The 23,935-nt window shown below is 29.3% G+C and overlaps 1 protein-coding gene across 2 annotated transcripts in view; it reads right to left on the bottom strand.

The window, feature by feature from the left end:
* Nucleotides 1-6,874: 6,874 nt before the first annotated feature.
* Nucleotides 6,875-23,935, bottom strand: part of LOC124531903 — a 32,762-nt gene continuing 15,701 nt past the window's right edge. The window contains exons 4-5 of one of the 2 annotated variants that reach the window (XM_047106472.1): nucleotides 17,303-17,401; nucleotides 6,875-7,247 (exon numbers count right to left, since the gene is read on the bottom strand). In XM_047106472.1, the coding sequence (XP_046962428.1) occupies nucleotides 7,198-7,247; nucleotides 17,303-17,401 (149 nt within the window). In that variant the 3' untranslated portion in view covers nucleotides 6,875-7,197. Of the gene's footprint in view, nucleotides 7,248-16,603; nucleotides 17,402-23,935 lie in introns of those variants that run through there. The other variant, XM_047106473.1, reaches the window with a different exon arrangement.

Here is a 23,935-nt window from a genome sequence, read left to right on the forward strand (position 1 = left end):
TGCACATTTCTCAAACCACTGGTAAATCACACATTTTCTCTGATTCGAAATATAAAAACTGTGCCCACTGACAACACTTGACTTCGTACGTCTGAAAATAGAAAATAATTTTAAATTTAACTTCTACGAAATAGGTATTAGAAAAAAAAATACAATAGGTAAAGTCGTTCTTAAGTTATGGCGTGATCAAAAGAATTAGGCATTAATGACTACATCTGTATATAAAAAATAACAGCTAAAATATAATAATCACATTAAAATCAATCAAACCGTCTCGAACATTCCTGATAATAACATATTTTCATTGAGTTTAATAACGACAATGTGTCGTCCCGATAAGCGTTAATTCTTATTTTTTAAATAAATCGAATTCGAAAAAAACCGAATTTAGAACGTATTCCAAAGAAGTTTAATTTGTTACAATACAATGCAATTAATCTTTTCATCTACGATTTCATTCTCACTCCTATTTTTACTAGCCATTATATATCATGGTCGAGTTTCGACCGATGGGCTTACTTACTTACTTACGTTATCTCAGTGTTCCGTCACAATGAAGTTCATTCATTCAACTAGTTTAGTAATAAAAAGGGCCTACATACTCCGATGTCATGGACGGCAGCGTAATAAATGAGTAAGGCTTCTGTTTACGAATACTAATTTTATTGTGACGAAAGACTTCATTTGAAGGATTATTTCAATATAATTATTATTTAATTCGTCTTAGGGCTTTCATCATATGTTCACCGCTAAACAGACATATTTAAAATGGTATTGTTCTGGTTTGAAGAATGAGTGAGCTAGTGTAACTAAAGGCATGAGGTCTCATCGTCTCGTCAAGGTCGGTGATGGTGATGTAAGGAATGATTAATATTTGGTATAGCACTAATGTCTTTAGGCAGTGACCACTTACCATCAGGTGCCTCATTTGCTTGTTCGCCAACTTATATTATAATATATACTAGTATAGGTAAATATTATAATGTAATTATGATATTTATATTTATTTTAGTAATTTTATTTAATAATGCGCAGAGTTCTAGTACATTACTATCTCATTATCTTTCTCGTTCGAACCTAATCCCGACAGAAACAACTGTTTCTTCTGATTGCTTCTTCTTGTTTTTTGTTTCAATGGAAGTAGCATATTTTACCTAATTGTGACTTTAAAAAAAATAATACCTTATTATGACGACCTCTGTGGTCGAGTGGTGTGTACACCGGTTTTCATGGGTACGCCACTGTGAGGTCCCGGGTTCGATTCCCGGTCGAGTCGATGTAGATTACCATTAGTTTTCTATGTTGTCTTGGGTCTGGATGTTTGTGGTACCGTCGTTACTTCTGATTTCCATAGCACAAGTACTTCAGCTACTTACATTGGGATCAGAGTAATGTATGTGATGTTGTCTCATATATTTATTTATAATGATTCGAATTCGTGGGGCTTGTATCAAAACAACATTAAGTTGCCATAGAAAATAATAACTATTGGCCCGCTCAGTGGAAAAATTTATGAGCTCTTCAATTGCTACTTATATGTTCCTAGAAGATAATTGATATATTTTGCCATACGTATATGTATGTAGAGCTGAGATGGCCTTGTGGTTAGAACGCGTTCATCTTAACCGATGATTGTGGGTTCAAACCCAGGCAAGCACCAGTATGTATATGGGATTAATTTGTATTTATAATTCGTCTCGTGCTCGGCGGTGAAGAAAAACATCGAAATGAGGAAACCTGCATGTGTCTCATTTCATCGAAATTCTGCTACATGTGCATTCCACCAACCCGCATTGGAACAGCTTGGTGGAATATGTTCCAAACCCTCTCCTTAATGGAAGAGGATCAGCTTATCCCAGCAGTGGGAAATTTAAAGAGTGTTACTTTACTTATATTTATGTATATAAAGATGCATGAAGACAATAAAAATACATTTACATTAACTATATTATTTTGAATGTTTTTTTCAGTTCTGTTAACATAAATCATTCGACGGCTTCAGAAAATTTATTTCTGGTAAGATCATATTGTATACAAATAGACTTAAGTAACTTATTACAAAAAACATTTTAATTAATAATTAACAATATTAATAAATAACACTCCTACTTAATAGAAATAAAAATTTTAAGAATAGGTATTAAGTTTTATTTGACAGATTTACATAAAAGGCAAATAATATGGCACTTCATAAAATTTATAAATAGTAAAAATTATATTTTATTGTTTTGTTAATTACAATTACTAAATTGACATTGTTATAATTCAGCAGTGCGATTCTGTAAAAATTCACTTCGTAACTCACTCATGACATGTTGACAAGTGACTTAGCGATTCGCACTTTTGTAACTTGTATCTTATAAATCTGATAGTCGATATAACATTTAACATACTAACATTCACTTATATTCTGCGGTGAGTTTCGAGTTACTTTTTACAGAATAGCCAAAGCCAAAGTTTATTAATTTTTATTTATAGGCGAATAAAAAACAACGCAATCATCGATTACTTTCATCTATCAGAATATAGCTTAGGATAAGTTGAATGTTTTTAGAACCGTTACAAGTTAAAAGATTACAATCTTTTAACTTTTAACTGTATAGCGATACGATTTCTACATGACGCCAATATGTCATGTAAAAAAGAAATCGTTCAATATTTCGTATCTACGATTTTTTTTTTAAAACTATTGAATTCATATCAATTTACCCTGCAAGTTGTTTCTACACTATTATTTATTTAATAAAGTTTCGATTGATTTTAAACCATTCATAGCATATTCCAATCGGAGAAGAAGTTAGATAAACTAAACTACAGAATGACATAACGAATGCGATTTGTAAAATATAGCAGAGCGATGTTGTGCGTCACAGTTACTGATTAAAATATCATTTTAGGTAAACAACACTAATCCAATTCGTTAATAGGACTTCTAAATTAAGTAGTTTTTTATTTGAACTGTGATACTTAATGTGTATTGTGTATATGCCATTTATAATTTATTTCCTTTCAGTCATCTGCCTGTCTTTATACAAACTTACCTAAAGAATGACGTTATACATTTGCAATAAATATATATATTTAAATACACAATATTAAATAGGTTTTTAAATAGGAATGTTGACTATTCATAAGTAAACAAATAAGAAATTAAAAATTATTGTAAGCACAATAAATCTTGATTACAAATTTACAATCGTGATTAAATATTTATTAGTTTTGAACTAGTTTCTAGGCAGAAGAAACCAAGAGAGATAAGGAAAATATTACAATGATATTAATTATTATTATAATTGATCGAAACGGAACGGAGCGAGATCATTATTTTTAAAACAATAAAAAGTATGAGCGTAAATGGGTATAATCTAAGGGTACCTAATTATTTTTTCTTTAAAACATCTCAAATTACGACGAACATGATTCTTAATAGATTCTCTCTAAAATTGTATGCTGATATAGCCAAGATTTACTAAATATTGAATTCGCAATTGGTAGGTATATGGCAAAAGATACAGCAATTCAATATCAAGATTTATCAGACACTAATAGGACAAACTAAAAATTAATAGGATAATAAGTTTAGTAATAATTTACGCTAACACATTACATTAATATCGCTTTGGCTATTAAGGAATTTCGTCAAACCTTTCCAACATAAAAAAGCACAACCAAACATAAAATATCACTTTCTCTTTCTGATACATCAATCAGATATATTTGTTTCATTCAAGCTTATCCCAACCAGTGAAGTTCGCTCCAGACGCTAACTAAGCATCCGAGGTGATCGCAGATGATTGAACTCGGGAAAGGTAGAAACTGTTGTCGCTGTTCGAGTATACCTTCGCACTGGCTATTGGAGCTCGGCGTTCTAGCTGACTCTTGACGTTTACATGTGTGAATGAATGGACCTATAATGTAAATAGTTCAAATCAAAATTACATTATTATTTTTACAACGACTTCGCAACGTAACATCGAGTTAGGTACCTATCACTCACTTATCAGTTATTCTTATTATTATGATTACTTTCTATTGTTGTATTCCAGGTTAATAGGTAAGTGAGGCAGAGTAACTAAAGGCAAATAACATCTTAGTTTCCATAGTTGGCGATTGGCGTATTGGCTATGCTGGGATTGTTTAATGTTTCTTACAGCGCCAATGTCTATTGGCGAGGGTAATCACATAACATCAGATGCACGCCCGCTTGCATATAATATGAAAAAAATTAAAACTATATTAAATTAAAACTACATATAAATCAATCGGTACATCCCTACTCGTTGAGTTAATTATGTACGTATATACTACAATCAAATTTCTATTAAGGCAATATCAATATTTATAGCATCAAATTATTAGCTGCAAAACATTAAACAGACACGAGAAATAACACCAGTAACCCACCCATATGTATAAAAAATTTACACAAATTATATATAAATTAATATATTATCATTCAAGATAATTTAATTGCATGCATGTTGTTTATACATGTGACTAGACTTCCTTCCGTTGACCTTGAAAAACTATCATATAATAATAATTAATGCGCTTGCCAAGTGTTATAAAAATTTGCCTTGAAATATTGTTGACAATTGTCCATTTTCAATCAGAAATATATTATATCACTGTGTGATAATCACAGTCGTCCACTACGTTCTAAGGAATCTTACCTTCTTTCTTTTCTTTACTCATACTTCCGGTTTCGTCTGTAATTCCTACACAGTTCAAACTGTTCGATTGTAGTATAAACTACTTGAACAAAAATGTACATATACTTAGGAATAGTTTTTTAGTTACCATTTTTCTATTTGCACTATTATTATTATTTATATATTCTTACTATAGATAATATATATTAAATGTGTGGATACTATATGTATATGTACGTATTTTCTTTTATTGCTTTAATTAAATTCAAGACAATTCCTAATTACCGCCTTCATGGATTTCTGTTTGACCTAAAACTTGATTGGCAGAAAGCGCCTTCAGGCATTAAGTCCGCCTTTTGTCACATTTAATATATGGTGATCAATAAAGTATTTAAATGAATGTCAACTTCATTCTAGATATATGTTTGCTCTGAATACATTTTCCGACTTTTTACTAAAAACAGGGAAGAATTGACGTACCTGTATTTAATGATAAAATAATTAAATATTCCTAATATATACTGAATATTATTAATTTATAAAAACCTACTTCGTAAATTTAATACATATACGTCATTATGTAAATTTATTTATCACGCATCATTGATAAAATGAATAGTTGATAAAATATTATGAAAATAATAATTTAATTTTAATTATTGCATAGATTATTATTTATGTAATTAGATTGACGAAATCTTAGTGTCCGTGACAGCTAGTCTTGACACTTGCCAAACCTCATAAAAGTTTAGTATTGTGCGTGTACAGTTTTGACAGTCTATATAGACATATCAATAATCATATTTAATATTCCATGCTACGTGTCAAATTTATAAATTAATAGCCAAAAACAGCCGTGACCAAAAAATAAATAAGGAACATAAAATGAACCCATTCAACATTAGATTACATTATTTTTTTGCCTTCTTAAAGCCTTTGTCGAACGATTTGCTAAATGGATACAAAAAATCTACTAACTAACCTAAACTAACCTACTAGGAATATTTTTATAAAACTGTTTTTGTTCATAAATCGATAGCGAGTGTTATTTGTTACAATCAAATGAGAATTTCGTATTTCACCAGAGAATATAAGCGAAACGTAATTTTTAAATAATTTTATATTTATTCCTAATTTTCTTCAGCTATACCCAATGGATATCAGTGATTTGAATATCAAACGAAATTTATCTTCAAAATACGTCGTACATTTTCCAAAGGTAAATTTCTCTTTGAAGGTAACCCGAGGTTAAGGTTTTTTATCGAGTCAGTGGCGGTGACGGATTCCTGCATAATAGCCATATCGAATACAAAGCAGGAGGCTTCACCCGAAAAAGAATCTAATTTAAAAATAAATAGCCTTCCGAATAAGACATGTATAAGATAGTGCACGAAGTGTAATAATATATGGAAACAAAGTCTTTTCTTATAAACGTGAGTGGTTGGAGCAGTACAATATACCTATACATTGTTTATTTATTATATATTGTATAATTTGCATTATATATATAACATATAACCTACGTGTCACTATATTGAGCCTCTTTAAATAGAATAGTTATTATTTGGAAATATTTTCGATAAAAGATTTTTCCGTAGGTAAATTCGTTTAGGCGATGATATGGGGCGTAAAGTGGCTGCTCAGAACATCTGCGATCTCAAATTTCATTTGTTCTACGTATTTTCTATGAATCTATGAAGGATGTAATCAAAATTTCGAACATGCTAGTAATCTTGTTTTCTATGTGTGCTAAACAATTGACATGTGAAAGGAAAGAAAAGGAAATTAGACATTGTAATGTATATGTCGAGAAACCTTTTTACCTTAAATCTTATTTTCCAAAATTACAATCTCGGTGGTTTAGTATTTCTTGCGTTACTCGGACGATGGACGACTTATATACAACCAAGACAGCCCAGTAATAAGACCACGTGATAATCCAAATCAATGTAAGCTGGGTCACCCTATTTTTATCAAATTATTTTGTATGTATATTTTATCTCGTTGAACGTTGTTAATATCGTGAGTAAACCTGCTTGTATTGGACACATTCCTGTTACGTTACGTATAATCCAGGTCGACCAACCCTCATTGAACCCACTAGGAAAGCGACACCTCATAGTAGGAGTAGAGGCAATCACTTTACTTTTTCCATCACAATAACATGCACTTTTAAAAATAACATTAAACTAAAAAATGAGGAATAAAATATACAACTTATATATTATCTTATTATTTTAATTATATTATTTACAAATCAAGAGACTGTAAAACACAAACGTACGAATAATTTATAATTCGAATCAATACATTGCAATGTATCGATAACGAATCGATTATTTATTCATCTATTGCAAATTTAAATAAGACATCATTATCTTTCACACAAATATCACAGATTTACATTTTTATTTACAATGTTAATTAATATTTGTACTACGGAATGTAACTGTACAAACATGAAAGCTAATATAATACATAGGGTAGGTAGGTACATGTGGATTTAATTAATATGTTTATATCATTTATGTATATTTTATATAATTTATCTTCTCCTGTAGAAACCTCGGTAGAAATATCTTGGTACACCTGAGCCTGTAACGAAAAAAAAAGTTTTTAATGTGTGTATGTTTATGTATAACTCGAATTCTCAATCTGTATTTTGTTGCATTTTATTCGAGTCAAACATACTAACGCACGATATTTATTTTAATAACTTTATACCACATTTTAAGTTTGAAATTAATAGGTAAGAGCGAATGTAAGCTTGTTAAAAACCTTGATCAAATACAGATACAAAAAGTACCGAATTACAACTGAGTTTTTGTTAAAAAAATGTTAGTGTTCTATTCATTAATATTCTGGGTTAAATATTATAATATTAAAGGTAAGTCAAGCGGTTTTTCAAATTGCTCAAAAGCATAATCTTTAATTTGTTAGTATTTATATTTTACAAAAGTCACTGAATCCTCATTTAATTGTTCGATTACCGTATCATAAAGTCACAGTCAATAATGTCATTGAGATAATGTTTTTATAAATATAATTAATGGTGTGTCTGTTACTTTATATTATTAGATACCTTATTTAAGTACATAAAAGACATATGTTCTCTAAAGACTATGAGACCGAGACTCTTAACATTATTTTATTTTTCTTAAAATCTTATCGTATTAAAATCGTATTGAACTAACAATACGCATAAGCTGTTTCGTAGTATAAGCTACAAACGTACTCGGCTGTTTCTTAACAGAAAGCATTTGTATTTATGTAATTTCGAATCGTTCTAAATATTATAAAAGTACGAACGCAAATGTATAGTTGCAATATTATATACAATGTTTTCTTGATGTTTTCAATCTCAGCGAGAAAATTAATTTACGTCTACTTATATTAGGTCTCGCTTAAACGATAACAATGTTTGTTTAAGCGCATTTAGGGGATAGAATTGCTTGTCTCGCGTCAAATTTCACGCTCGTCGGGACGGAAATGCACAAAGTTTCCTTTTGTGGCGTTTCTCATAACTTGATTTGTGACGGTGCAACCCTTCAGGGCGGTTCCTGTGAGGCGCCGCGGCGGCGAGACGGGCCATTTCCGCAATGCAAGACGTTTGATACATATGGCGTATTTGATACGCGATATTTGGACAGTTTATGTCACGAAAACGTTTCGTTTATGCTTTTCAATTCGTTATAGAGATGTGAAGTTTAAATGTTTGCACTACATTAAAAATAGTCATACAATTGAGCTAAATTTAACTTATATTTAGAATAACATTTATCAGCCTTGCGTAAAAAAATCAGGAAATGTACATTAGAAATCGTATTCGTATAATACTTATTCATGAAATTAATCATTGTATGGCTGCAAATATTTACATTTCGTGTAGTTTATATAAACTTTTAAAGTTTTTTCATACCTGCAAACTTTTATAACAGACTAATAATTGGTTTTCTAGCATACAATGATATTGACTTATCTAATCTTAATGAAATATTAGGCTCATAATTTGCATTCATTTTACTGACGGACTCCGCAGTCAACTAAATAGTTTTCAAACAAGACGTTCGTGGTTTACGCGTATTTTCTATCTGTGCAGATTGCATACTCAAATATGTGAATATAAAAAAAAATGTATCGTAAAGCAATTGTAATCTACTCCAATGTACTTCATTTTCGACAGCAAACTAATTGGCTTCATCCTTTGCCGGAATACGTATCCACTGCATTTCAAGGTCTCAATTTTCGTTATTAGACCGCATTGCATTACATATGTTTATTTAGTGTGCTAATGAAAGAAAATCTTGTTAAATAATTACTATCAAACACAGCACTAAAACTAATTTGAAGAATTCTACTCATTTATAGGGATATATTTTACTTGACTTAACTTTACCTGGCTTTCAACAAATTGTATCGACTTGGAAATGTTTCTATAAATTATGATATTGTTAATTAGCTTGAATTGTAATTAAATTAAAAATAAGGTTGCCTAAAACCTTGCCTAAAGTAACAAACGTGGAAGTTCAAATAATAGAATATAATATAAGTAAAAGTAAAGCATAATTAATATAGGATAATTAAAAAATAATCAAGATATCACACATTACCAAGCAAGAGATAAGTTAATACGTTCTCTAGTATTAAAATAGAAGCTAAGGCACGTTTAAGACAACTAGATTTAAGTAGCCCAAAATAGAGAGGGCAGGCGATTTTCGAAGATCCCTTTACTTGCAAGATTCCCGCGGTTAACTGATACAATTTATTTAATAATATAACATACGATTATTTGGAATAATAAAATGTTTTGGAAGCTACCAGATAAATTTAAGGACAAATATTAATTATTAAAAATAAATTATAGTATTAATATTACATACTTTATGATCTGATGGAACATGATTGATTTTGTTATATATCTATATATCTAATAAATATAATATATATAAATCGATTTTTATAGAAAAAACATATTACGAAAAAATAAATACTATTAAAATATTTTTAATTCATGTATATTTTTTATTTAATTAATAATTATAAATTTTATTTTCGAAAAACTTTCGTCAAAACTTCGATGATTTGTACACCTGTGTCTAAAATATGAAAGAAATAAATGGAGATAATAGCACGAAAGAAAAAAAATGCCTATCGTTACGTCGTCGTTCCTTCGTAATTTTATAAAGGTTCTTATAATTTAGCATCAATAAATAAAGATCAGCCATAAGACGCTTCAAAGACAACATTATTTTGAATACCATTAAAATATTTATGTAGTTAACTTTTTAATATCAAGGAGAACGTGTACCTTATTATATATTCGATTAGGCTAGTTATTGGATACATAGAGCAGCGGTTACGTAACGTTATTAGATTAAAGTAACCAAATGTGACTATCCCACTGGTAGGCAAAGACCTAATTTCCATTTTAAGGGAAGGTTTTTGAAATTATAACATACACGTGGAAAAATTATATTTCTTGCATACCGGCTTCCTCACGACGATTTTTATCATTTCCACGTACGCGAAAACTGTTCTTGACTTCATTTTTTAATTATAAAAAAATATTAAGTAAGATTTTATAAAAGGAAAATTCATTTAAAATAACAGTAATTGAACTAATTTAAGAAACAATCTAAATAAACGAATTGTACTAAAATGTATTTAAAGATATACTATGTACATGTAAATATCACTTGTAAGTCATAACAACGGCAGTGCAATTATTATGAATCTAATATCTACCGTAATTATCTTTCGAAACAACAAATCGTTTTGTTATTAAATATCACTTGTAGCGCAACAAAATTTAACACAAACACAAAATTTCTTGCAGTTCGTATTCAAGGTACAATAAATGTATTATTCATAGATTAAAAGGTGAAGTAATACTGACTTAGATAAAACGAGTAGTCGACCTCAAGCCGAAATAAAAAATATAAATATTATTTGCATCTGTTTTTTAAAATTTTGATAGATTTATAATCATTAGCAAAAACAAATCGATAATATCTATTGTAATCGATTTTGGTGTGAATTCAAAGAAAAAGTACAATATTATTTATTCCTCTGGCAGGATATAACATTGTAACATAAATGATAAATTTGTAGGTCAGTAATGCCAAGAGAGGATATACTTCCGTTTAGCCAATACCGATTAATCGGCATTTTGAACTACATATATATTTAAGTGTGTTAATAACACTAATAGTTATCGTACTCTATATTTAGGTTTTACGTTTACATCTAGAAAATAAATAAGTATGGTTTTCAAATTTATTGTAATAAATACTGATCTTAGAGGAATATTTTTCGTACAAATGTTGTAAGCCTTGAAAAGATAGATAAATACTTTTTGTTCAATAGCAGTCGTTTCTTAGAATGTGATAACGCTCGAATAGTGTGACAGGGCACAAAAACTGTCATAGAAGCGAATTACAAGATAAATATAAATACCATTTTTGTTTTCCCTACCCGAGAGGGTGTTTTTATAAAGCCTAAGGTGGAAGGTAGTACCCGCCCGCCATAACCGTATGGCAGTATGACCATATTCGTTATTATTTAATTTTGGGACTTTCGTCTTACACAGGTAGGTCAGTCCTATTCATTATTAGTTTATATAAATGTATAGCAAAACTCAAACAAATAAGAGCTATGGACTAAGCGAAAGAAAGAGAAAAGAAAATATTTAAAAGAAAAAATATCAATGTAAAATAGTACTCTCTCAAAAGCTATTCAATAATAATAAACATATAGAATAGAGTACGAGTAATTTCATCAAGACAACTATTTAAACGTCCCTACTTATTGCTCATTATTCCGACTGTATTGATAATCAAATTGCTAAATATTTAAGCACTTAGCCATTTTTCTTAAAGTTTTGCATGAAATCGGGAAACCAATACAACTACATTAATTATAACGGAACAGCGATCCTTCTTTTGTTCGAAAGTCACATCCTAATGTACGTAACAAGTATGTAGTACGTAACAAGACAAATTTGATTTACTCTACACAAATTGCACATTTCATTGTTTTAATTTGAAATCGAAAGAACAGAAGTTTATTTTATTTTACTACGATGACGAAATTCTTAGATTAAATATCTATTAACGTTTTTACAACCAAGAAAAACCATTATAATTTGAGCTCCGATATCAAGTATTATTAAGATAGTACTTTCAATCTACGATTACTGGTTATAAGTTACCAGTTTCATAAAGATCGAGTTATGATTGGGCGCTTCGCGTAAAATAAATTTTCTCCGAACGACCGATTGTAAAAAGCAAATCTTTGTCCAATTATAAGTATTCTCTATTTTTTGTTATGTTTAATAACTTAGACAGTGTTAGGAAGTTTGAACCGAAAATTTCACAATAGAAATCATGCGATGTTTTGTTCGGTTTTATTGCTTATTCCTTATTATTTTTTAATATAATTAAATGTCGAGCTATTCTATTGGTATCAATGTATTATAAAAATCTGTAATTGCCTTTATTACCAAATCAGACATTATTTTTTGCGTTTTTACTTCAGAAGTCCATCATTTCAAGACAAAATTATGCGAATTGAGCTAATCCTAATATATAATTATAATCCTAAAAGGCAGAAAAGCGACCATGAACTTCGACATATTTGGCATTTACTATTTAAACTCGGACAAAACCGCTGTTCGTAGCTAGTCGATCACAGTAATGTATTTTTTTATGTCATAATATTTTTCTGATGCATGAACCAATTAAAGTGATAAGAATTGGAAAGTATTACGAACGGTTAAGATTTGGTTGCTCGAGTGGTTAATTGGTTGATTTAAACTATTCGAAACGACCTTCTACATTGTGTACTATTGATTGGTCACTGATAAAATTGTATTAAATTTCGTACGTGCAATTATACTTAAAATAAATTTGCCTGTTCATAATTACTTTATTTTAAATAAAATACTTCAGAAACTGTAACCACTGTTTTTGCTATCTCAATACATTCAATTTATCTTCTGAATGGATTCGGCTATTTAAAAAAAAATCAAATCATATAACATAAGGTATACAAAATATGTGTTTATTTACATAAGAATTATTTATTATACATAAGACTTATATACGAAATCCTTCATTAAAAGTTTAACACCTTGCTTTATTGCCTCCGCTAGTGCCAGGAGCCCTATTCCACTTTTGTCCAAAGGTTCGGAATTGCGATACAACAAAATGTCCCTAGCATTATTGCCAGTTTTCGCAGTCATGATTTGTACAGTATCTATTTCTAATTTTTAATCGAAGGTATACTTATAATATATACTATTTTCGACGAAATTAGAGAAAATATCTAGTAACACATCATTTCTATAAAAAGTGTGTATAACATAAAAATAATTACTATAAATAAATGCAAACGAAGTTGTATATGGTGTACGTTTTAATTTAATATATAAAAAGGTTCGTCTTGATTTAAAGGGAGTGGTATTGTATTATCATGGTCGAAAACACTTTAACCCTAACGAATTTATTTAAAGAGCACACATAGCCCGCGTATTTTTGAAAGCAAACATATAAATATGCATCAGATAAACATCGCATAGGCCCGTTCCGAAATGGGTTCTAATTAATTTTACACAAACTCTTTTATTAAACCATCTATACGTTCTCAAACGATGTATTTATCTGTATGTTTCTTCTATAACATATATTGCAACACAGGTTTGATTGGATATACGTTAAACGATAGCTTTTAAACGACAGGATGGTTCGAACATTAGATATTTATTTACGGTTCCGCACCCAAAGAGTGTCAACGTTATTACTAAGAATACGCCACCAGATTTTCTGTCCCAATACTTCAGAATCGTGATTCTACGGAAGCAAAAAATTCAATTGAATGTTTAGAGTAATTAATTGATTTAATTGACATTAAATGAAAATTTAATTAAATATGTAACTATCAAATTACGTACAAAGAAAAAGGAACTAAAAGTTCAAACCGAAGGCAAACCAATCTCATATAATAAAGCACGAAAAATATGGATAATGAGATACCAATTCCTCAATAGGCCGATTCTTACTTTTTACACTGAATAGCAATTATTTGTTGTATTAATATTTTTAAATATTTGCTTTCAATCTATTAATTTTATTTATCTTAATATGTGTTTCGTGAATTGTGTGAATGATAACAACAATACAACTGGAAGATTAGTGATTAATTCCCAGAGAACCGAAATTACGAACAATTTGTGAAATTCCATTTGCACTTGCCACGTGGTCTTGATTCGCACATTTGATTCCTAAATATTTCTATATGAATTGTGATAAGCCTTAAATTAATTAATTTAATTATTAATTCATTATCATCGATCCTTATTCAATACGATTATATAAATGAAAATATAATAAAAACATCTTAAAGGTAGAAAAATAAACTGTGATAACCTAATAATCATACCATAATATTTAAATTTACTATATTTATCTTTTTTCGTTTTATATTCTAGAGATTAATTTAAAAATAAACCAAACACAATATGACTATTGTTATCTATACGCCTAAATGCATATATTTTACATAGATTAACATATATGTCTATTTATTATATCTAATTATTTAACGTTTTTTCTACTACTTCCGCCATTTATCTTGATTTCTTCTAGTTTGCTGTCATAAATATTATTAATAAAAAACAAAGTCGGCCATCAAACATAGTCGAACGTGCTACTGTTCCCCATGCTTTTGATATGTCAATTTCATAATTAAAATGCGTTTGACCGTGTTAGAAGGGTCTGTGAGATTAAGGGAGTCCAAATTAAATGTTTGGGACGAGTTAAAACTGCGTGTATAAAGTCATCGAGTTTTGCCAAATACAATTAAAAATATGCGAGATGAATAATACAAATTCAATTAACGTTTTGTTTATGAAAATTAAATTATTGTTATAGAATTTTTAATACTTATAAAACCATTAAATATATATTTAGTCAAATAATCTATCTCGACTTTAGTAAAATTCATCTCGTTTTTAACGGTAACGAAAATATTTCGAGTGAACTTACATGTGACAGATCAAGTCGTTACAAGCATGCTAAAATGAGCTCTAAGCCATATCAAGTACCGAAGAAGCGTGGAACAGCAGTGGAAAATTTATTACAAATCTAACAATATCGTTTATCCGTATCAGAACATCGGCATCAGAATGCAACTAGAATATCGTCATATGATATTTAAAGTACCTACAAGAGAAGAATATCAAAGCTACAGAGCTAAGTAACATTGCAACATCGATCAAGATTAAACAGTACTAATAAACTACATAGATTGATATCTTGACAACAAAAGGACGAAATAAGACGTGCAGTCGATAGGAATGTAACCAAATAAGTCTAGATCCTGTAATCAGGCTCACCGATCTTGTTTGTTTGTATCAAATGCGTTTCGCTTACCACGTTTAAGTGGATTTATTTGTACTAAGATGCATTATACTAATGGGTCGCCGGCTATTATTCAAAATATTTTTAGGTATTGTGAACCCAGATTTTATTTTGATTAAATTTCATTGTAAACTACAAGTCACTCATCTACATTTGGCACCAAAATAATGAAACTTTGTTTGTATGAAATTTTTAATGTCAAATATTATACAGTAGGTAGGTTAGAAGTGGGGTTTGTCAATAACTATTTACTTTAATTTTTGTTTGCGTCTTTTCCCCTGCACTTTAACCGACCAATAACATTTTTTCGCTCTCTAAAATTAATTGTTTTACAGACAAGAATCATTTTTATTTTTCTGCATATCTACGGCTAGAGCTCTTCAACATGACACCATAGCCGACTTTCTATGTGCTGCTATCGTTCCATAATCACAGGGACAAAATCGGTTTAAGCTATTAATATATGAGATACACAAAATTGACTTTGTCTGTTGTGACTTGTATGTATGACTGTTTATTTACAAACAAGCTTAAACTCCAGGACATAGATTTACTTTTTTTTCCTATAACCTGTCGACTAAGTCACCTGTAAAATTATGTAACGTCCTAATACTGGATAAATTCTATTTAACTATTTTTTTTATTTGAATAATACTATAACACATTGGAAAGCAATTATTTCTTTAACGATTTACCGTTATTATACGACAACTATGTCTAGTAAAGGAAATTCATATTTGCTCTAAAAAATTCCAAATAAAATAAAATAACAACAATTATAGCGAAAATTAGATTACGATAAAAACTCAATCAATTATATAATTTAAACGACACAAACGAGACAACTGCAAAAAACCTACAGCCGACAATGTTCCGGTAATATACTTACCTAATTTGTCAAATCAGGAAAATAACTAATGAAATATTTGATACAGAGACGTATCGAATCGTGAGCGAACAGCTGACGAAAAAAGATATTGTATACTTATTAATAAATTCAGAGGGAAACTAGTTTAGTAATACGTTGATCCGGCATTGCGAAGGTCATACTGTCGCTTACACGCTGCCGGAACGGAATTGACAAGATTGGGCGCTGCTTGACCGCAGACCACAATGATTCATAAGAAAACTATCTCTACCGTACACTTAGAACACAGAACGTCATTTCATACCGTGCACTGCAGTTTAGTTTCTAGTAGGCTACCCATTCCGATTTCACACATAGAGGACCACGCAAGTCTTTATTAATATAGATAGTCAGTCATATAGATAGTCTTTATGAAGATAGACAACCGAAGATAGAGTAAGGAACAATCGCAGACATACGCAGTACTGTTTAACTCACTAATGTTTCGTTACCAACGGTTGCAACAGCAACACAGCACACAGCATGCAATAGAACACAAAAATACAAAGAAATATTATTTATAAACTAATATAACTTATTTTATGTTTTATTATTAATTTATTAATGCAGTGCAATAATTAAAAAATAACATGCAAAGTACTTAAAGGTTCTAATAAAACAGGGTACAATTCTTATTTTTTTTATTTTAAAGTAATAAATATTTATTTACATCGATGACATTTACAGCTGTACAACAAACAATAAAACTTAAACAATATTTAACATTAAAGAAAATGCGATCAAAAACAAACATCCCATGTTATGTTGTTTCCAAGTAATTATAACTATTGTGCTACAGTTCATTAAAGATTTTTGAGTGACATGTTACATGCAATTGATTGAGGAAGGTATGGATACGGAGGTACAGGGGCAGTAACTAACATGCATTTCTATCTATTATAAGCATTCACAACTTATGTACACTTATTAAGAAAATAAATTATAAACATGCTGTTTGATATCTCCTAAGGAGATGTTAAGTAAGTGTTTGCAACAATGTTTGAAGGGCTTTAAATAATCAGAAAAAGACATAGAGAAATCACGATGAAAGAAAAAGAAATAAATTTGTAAGATACTTAATACTAGAAGTTGTAAAATTATGAAAATAAACGGGTAACAAAAGAATATACAATGAAATAGATTATACAGCTAATATGACGTTTAATTTAAGAGTAGACAAGAAGAAAAAGAGTAGAAAAATTAAAAAGCAACTACAGTCATTTAGATAGATTGTTTAGAGAATGATTTCTGAATGTCTCTTTAAGTGCATCAGCTACTAACTAGTATTTGCTACAGTTTTTGTTTCTAACGTCGGTAAATTTTACCTTGACTCGGGGGCTGGAAGCCATAACCCGATGCACCAGGGACTACTCCGCTGGTCTGAGAGGGGTCGCCGGGAGGCGAAGGTGGGAACACTACAGGGCCTGGAACAAGAGGATTATTGCTTAAAACATATAATATAAATATATTTGTAATTCGCTATATATTATTAGTATATAAATTAATTAATGTGTCGGGACGTATGTTAATCAAATTAAGTTCGTTTTATTAAATTACTGAACTAGAATTATAACGTTCAAAATTTTTGATAATTAAATTTTAGATAACTTATTTAAGCTAACGTTTATAGTTGGGTTAAATATATTAATATAGTTATGTTACTGTGTGTATCTACGTAATAATTTATGTATTATTTTATGATACTATAAAACCGTATTCCTTCAAAACTTTTACTTAGTCAAATATTTTATAGACTTTTGAGTCGACTTGAGACATAACTATACACACTATTTTTTTTTTAATTAAATCCGATAAATGCAAATATAAATATATAACAAAGAGCAATAACTTATCAGCAAATCGGAACTAAAAATCAAACATATCCAGACCAAAGTCAATAATATATAGCGTATAAACGTGAACAACATTCTTGACAATGCCCTCCAAATTAATTTATTACAAAATAAATTTAATTTACAACAAGGCAAAATTTAACAAGCTCAAGATCAGAAAAAATACACAAACACATATTTAACAAATTTAACAAATATTTTAAAAGTAAATATATAAATAAAAGCGTTTTTAGGTATATGACTTCATGGTCATCATTATTGGATATGGCATTTAACTTTTCAAATTGTCATTTGAAATCAATTAGGCTCTAAGATTTTAACAGATAATGTCAAAAAAGCTAACTGCTAAGTGTGATCAACACGATTAAACACTTTCTTCATCCTATCATATAGAACGATTAAAAAAATAATATTTGTGCCTTCTGGGCCACGAATATAACTCTGACAACTTTATTTAGTCAGTTTATTGTTCATTAAACGTTACGGTACAATCCAATTATTGTAGGCCTGTCGCGAGATTCGAACCTTAGGATCTGTATACCTCCGGACCAAAGTTTTTTTTTTTATAAAATCAACTTAACTAGCTAAATTCACTCATTTATTTCCACACGATGATGCTAATGTTAACCAAGAAAATAATTAAAGAGAGTTTTTTTAATAATATTTTGTAATTTCATATAATATTATAAGATCATTAAACAAGCAATAAAACGAGATTATTAATTATAATTTATTTGATTATATATTTTGCAAAGTATCTTGATACGATAAGAATGTATTCTTAATATCAATCTGTGGATAAATATAAAGATAAACTTTCAACGCATTATCACGATTACCAATAAATTAACTCGTAACTTACTTTTGCTATAATATGTATGTGTTAAAAACTTTCGTATTGCATAAACTTCGAAACTCGAATGCGCGACATCTTTAGTATATCTTTAGTAACGTTAAAATTTTTAATATTATGTGGTTTCTTTAGATGAAAAAAAAGTAAATGATAACATGAATGGTTCATTCAACTCGTTACGTTTTAATTTTTTGGGGACATAACTCCAGCTATTATGTATATTATTCGTAAATGTAAAATGTAAATCAATTTACCAATGACCTAAACTTTTAATCATCATTACAATAAACTAATTATAAATGATATCCCTACGCTATTTTATCTCTTACTACCTACGCCTTATTTACATAAAGGCGTAAGTGGTTTTATATATTTGGAAACATTAACTCCATTGTTAATTATATATCAGATCGATTTAGTTCAACTAAATATGATGTTACGTTACAAAATATTTAACTAGAAACAAGCCTAATTATACTAAATAAACAACGTTGTCATTCAAGGATATTAAAATAATAATTATAGCAATATTATTGCTTCAATACTAATGCAATTATAACTCTTATTATTATGCAAATAAAGGCTTAATTGCAATAATATTTTACATTCGTACAGTGGGCGTACAGTTAACATATAGACGGTAGATAATTAAAATTTTGCAACTCACCAATGTCCACTATAAAAGCTTTCAAATAGAAATTAATCAGAGGCTACTCACATTAAATATAATAAATAAATCAAAAAATGTACATATATAAATAATTAATAATAGTATTACTAAGTTTTGTCTTCAGTATATCTATTTAACTACCTAATTATGGTTTCTTTTTACGACTTGCATCGTTTTAAAATGCCATTCAATATTTATGACAATGTAATGACTATACTCTATTAAATGTGCGTAAATAAAGTTGTGAGGTGAAAATCTACCTTGAAAATAAACTGTTCATTGTAATAGGCACAAGGGAATATATTTTTTTACCTAATAACCTTTGTAAACGGTGTCGCTAGAGAACAATAGATTTAGTCATAAATGATACAGACTTTCGAACAGGATACTTAAACGCTAGTAAATCGATTTAAGTTGTTTAAAATACTTCGAGTATTATAAATATACAATTTACTAAAAACACCTTCCGGCTTCAATATATAAATATATAAAGTATCGATTATTTGAGACAGAAATTATATTTTTGATTTCGCCAAATTTGAACACACTGCGGATAAAATTTATAATACTATAAAGAAATTAAACATTCCTTACACAGCCAATGTGCCACCAACTTCAAAAACAGATATGTTATACCCCGTGGCTGTAGTTACACTGGCTCCCTCACTTTTATAAGTGGAATACAACAATATTATGTTTTGCTACTTGGTGATAGAATACATGACGAGTACTGGTACCTACCTATCCAGACGGCCTATTTTATCAAACATCCATCGTAAAGAAACCTCCTTGGTGTTGGATGAAATTTTGTTTGTTCCTTTTCTCACTTTTAGGTCATTAACGCGTTTTACGCGTTTTTTTTTGGCATAAGTAATATATTAATTGCATATTGCTATGCGAACAGCCTTCCTCGTACAATAACATAATTATGTCAGCACACGCGTGACATTGAATAAATCAAGTATCAAAGCGTGTCGAGAGATTGCAACTGAATACCAAGACGTCTCGAACTACCACTATGAATGGTCTTTAAAGGGATGAAATCTGTCAAAAATCAACACGACTTTGCATTAAAGATAATCAAATCAAAATAAAAAAAAGACTAGATTGTGGTAAATCTAGACGACAGTCACTTACATAAAAAAAAAACTAAAAGTGTCGAAAATCGAAGAGTAGAAGCAACCAATGAATAAAAATTGAATTCAATGAAAAAAGAATATGCAAATACTACAGAAGTTACGTATAGTTAAATCACTCGAGTGTAAGCCTCAATACCAGCTATTAAGACTTGTCTATATCGAAGAGAACGTATTATTGATCCTGATTTGGGCTGTTATACTCGCAACAATAACAGCTTATGGTAAGTTACACATCAAATAAAGATTTATTAGACATTTCAACAATTATGAAAAAATGCAGCTTATCGTTTTTCCTTACACTTAAATATTACAAATACGCACATTATCTAATAGTTGCTTAAAAGATCATTCTTTTTACGCCTAAAACTTAATAATAGTAATTTTTAATAATTAACTACACGCAAATAGTAGGTAATTGCTATCTCTGCAATATGTGCAATATTGAGAAATGATTGTTTTATGCGGGATCTTACAACACAATACAACACTTGTTTTGTTTTATTACTAACGGCAACTAAATTAGATCTAATTTATTTTACGATTTGCTTAAAATGCAAATTGACAGTTATTTATGTACAAATGCATAAATAATTGAAAATATCAGACGTATATTTTTTTTAAATAATTTATTGCTGGTCGTTTGAATAATATACATTATGATAGAACAACAAAAAATGATGTTACAAATTATAATGCTCAGCTTCATTAAAAAACGTAAAGAGAATCCTCCAAAAAGGTTTTTATGAGAGCTCGTCTGCCAACCATCCAAAAATATAATGAAATTCAGTCACAAAACATCAATAGCTATAAAGTTTTATCAAACTCGTTATACGCGCAACAATTAATTCTGATTGAGGGATGCCGTGTGCAAAACACTTGTGCAACGTCCTCGACGGTTTTTGCTCGGCCGAGCATGATTCTGTCATTAAACGGACCGGGACCCTTCTAACAATAACCACGTATATGATATGTCGCGCGAATATTTGCCTTCGTTATTCTGAAGTCTGATTTAATTTGACTTTTCTCTTCGGGCAAATACGGATCATATATGCATTAAACTTTTGTGTGTATTAAACATCTTTATACATACGTTTTTTTATGTCTATGTATGTGGTACAGATTGGTCTATGTTTTTGGTACAGATCAAGATCGATCTGTCTGTACTGCCTATAAAAACCTTTTATTAAGACTGGATATCAAAGATGCGATCGTCAGCAGTCAAAGCAGATTTAAACACAATGGTTGATAGATCGATATATCGGAATAACGTTATAAATCAAGCATTGGCACCATTTATATCATACAGACTTGTTTCGGTCTGGAAATTATTCCAATCTAATGCGTAACTGATTCGCCTGTAAAGGTCGCGAGGATCAGATAACTACATCTCTTTAAAAACAAGTAATACGATAGGTCTTGATGAAAGGAAGGAGTTCCAGCATTATCTATTACTGAGTGTATTTATAGTAAGAGGACGTAAGGACTTATACCGTTGAATCTGCTAATTTCAATGGAATCAGGAGCTAATAGTCCGATTTGTTTTTTTTTTTTTTTTGATTCGATAGCCCGATAGTAGATAGATTGAAGAATCTTATAAACTATAGAGCTATAAGCTATAGAATTTAAAGACATTGAAGAGAATATAGTAAAATTAATATTAAAAAATTATCAAATTAATTAAGGCGAAAATAATATATTTTATTGCTCTATGAGGAGACATAAACTTAATTAAAATATTAATGTAACGATATTACTTAGACAAATAGTAATTTATGAATCGAGCAACGGCGCTAATAGATTAAGATAAGGATTCTAAATCGTTTTGTTATCTATAATTAACTACTTAATTTATTTATTAAATAGATTGCATGTGTATGATTTAGTAACTTATGAAGGAAGTGTTTCAACAAAGATTAATTAGCAGGGCTCGATTCTTTAGAAATTGGACTAAATAAATTTAACTGGTCGGCCCCTTTCCTGCCTTCAAACAGACCAGTCTAATTTACATTGGTTTGCGTAAACGTTCATTTGGCTTCAAGTGGTTAAATTACGGAAGCCGCAACCGTGAAAAAAACTGGGGCATAAAAATGCTAAATAATTAAAATGCATTGGCAAATGTGGGAACCGATGTTGTGTCCTTCGGTGTGTAACTAGCAAAATTTGGCGGTAAATTTTGTAACATAATATTAGTCGTAGAAATCATATAATTAATTGTATTGAATGAGACTTATTCTAACTGTGAAAGTTATTAAGCCACTGAACCGACTGTAATTAAATTTGACAAAATTTTAGTCTAACATTTAGATAAGAATAAAGTCTTACCAACATTATGTTTTACATGCTAACGTGTGTTTAGTTTACATGTTAATAAGTTTATCTAAATTGGTGGTTTTGGATAAAAGGGTACCCTCATATATTTGTATAGATATAGATACCAACGTATTCTTAGTAAAATAAATTAAAAAATCTAAATAGGAAAACAAAGACAACCACGAACGATGTTGAAAGTATTTGCGAATGCAATGTTTGCTTTCGTAATAACCTGAACACATGTCGTTACAAACAATTAGTCGAGTGCAGTCGTTTCTATATTTGCCACAAAACATCAGATACCACGCCTTTAAACGTTTCTTAATATCCTTTTGTTAAACTATTCTATATATGGCTATCTAACTTCTATTCTATTCTAAATCTGACCAAAGTCAGTCAGGAATTTTCACGAGTAAATGCAATTTAATTACCAATAATATTGAATAAATGGAATATTACAATATAAACGTTACATAAACACTTTTCGTAAGTATATAAATCTGGGCCTGAGAGTTTAATTTATAGTCTATGTAACTAAGCTTTAATTTTAAAATAAATCTGAAGAAATAATTAACTGTTAAATTTGATAAAATTATTTGAACAAATCGATTTATTTATATTTTATATTATTATTTATATTTTATATTATATTTATTTATATTTTGATATAAATTAGTATGTAATATATTTATGTGAACATCTGAAAAGCCTTCCTTTTATATATTAATTGGGGTTGTAATCTCTTTAGTTGGTTAGATTAATTTTAAATCAAATTAAAAACTATTTTTATTATATGTATGTTATCGAGACAACAGACTAGTTATTGATATTTTGCAACTACATATTTTATGTTTGAAATTAATGTGTTTTTTTATTAATTTGCCTTATTTCCATTTTGAACTATAAAATAAATTCATTAAAATGATTTACACGTAACTTAAAGTAAACCTTTGTTGCATAAATTTATTATACATCTGTATATTGTTTTAATTACAGTAATTGAGCAATCATTCAATTATCGACTATTAGAATACTGAGAACAAATTATTGTTTTCTTATAAAATATATCTTTAAAACGTTTATGCATTATTTTAAGCATCGTAAAATATATTAGTGTAATAATTATATTATAT

Source organism: Vanessa cardui, chromosome 8 (assembly GCF_905220365.1).
Source record: "Vanessa cardui chromosome 8, ilVanCard2.1, whole genome shotgun sequence".
NCBI lineage: Eukaryota > Metazoa > Arthropoda > Insecta > Lepidoptera > Nymphalidae > Vanessa > Vanessa cardui.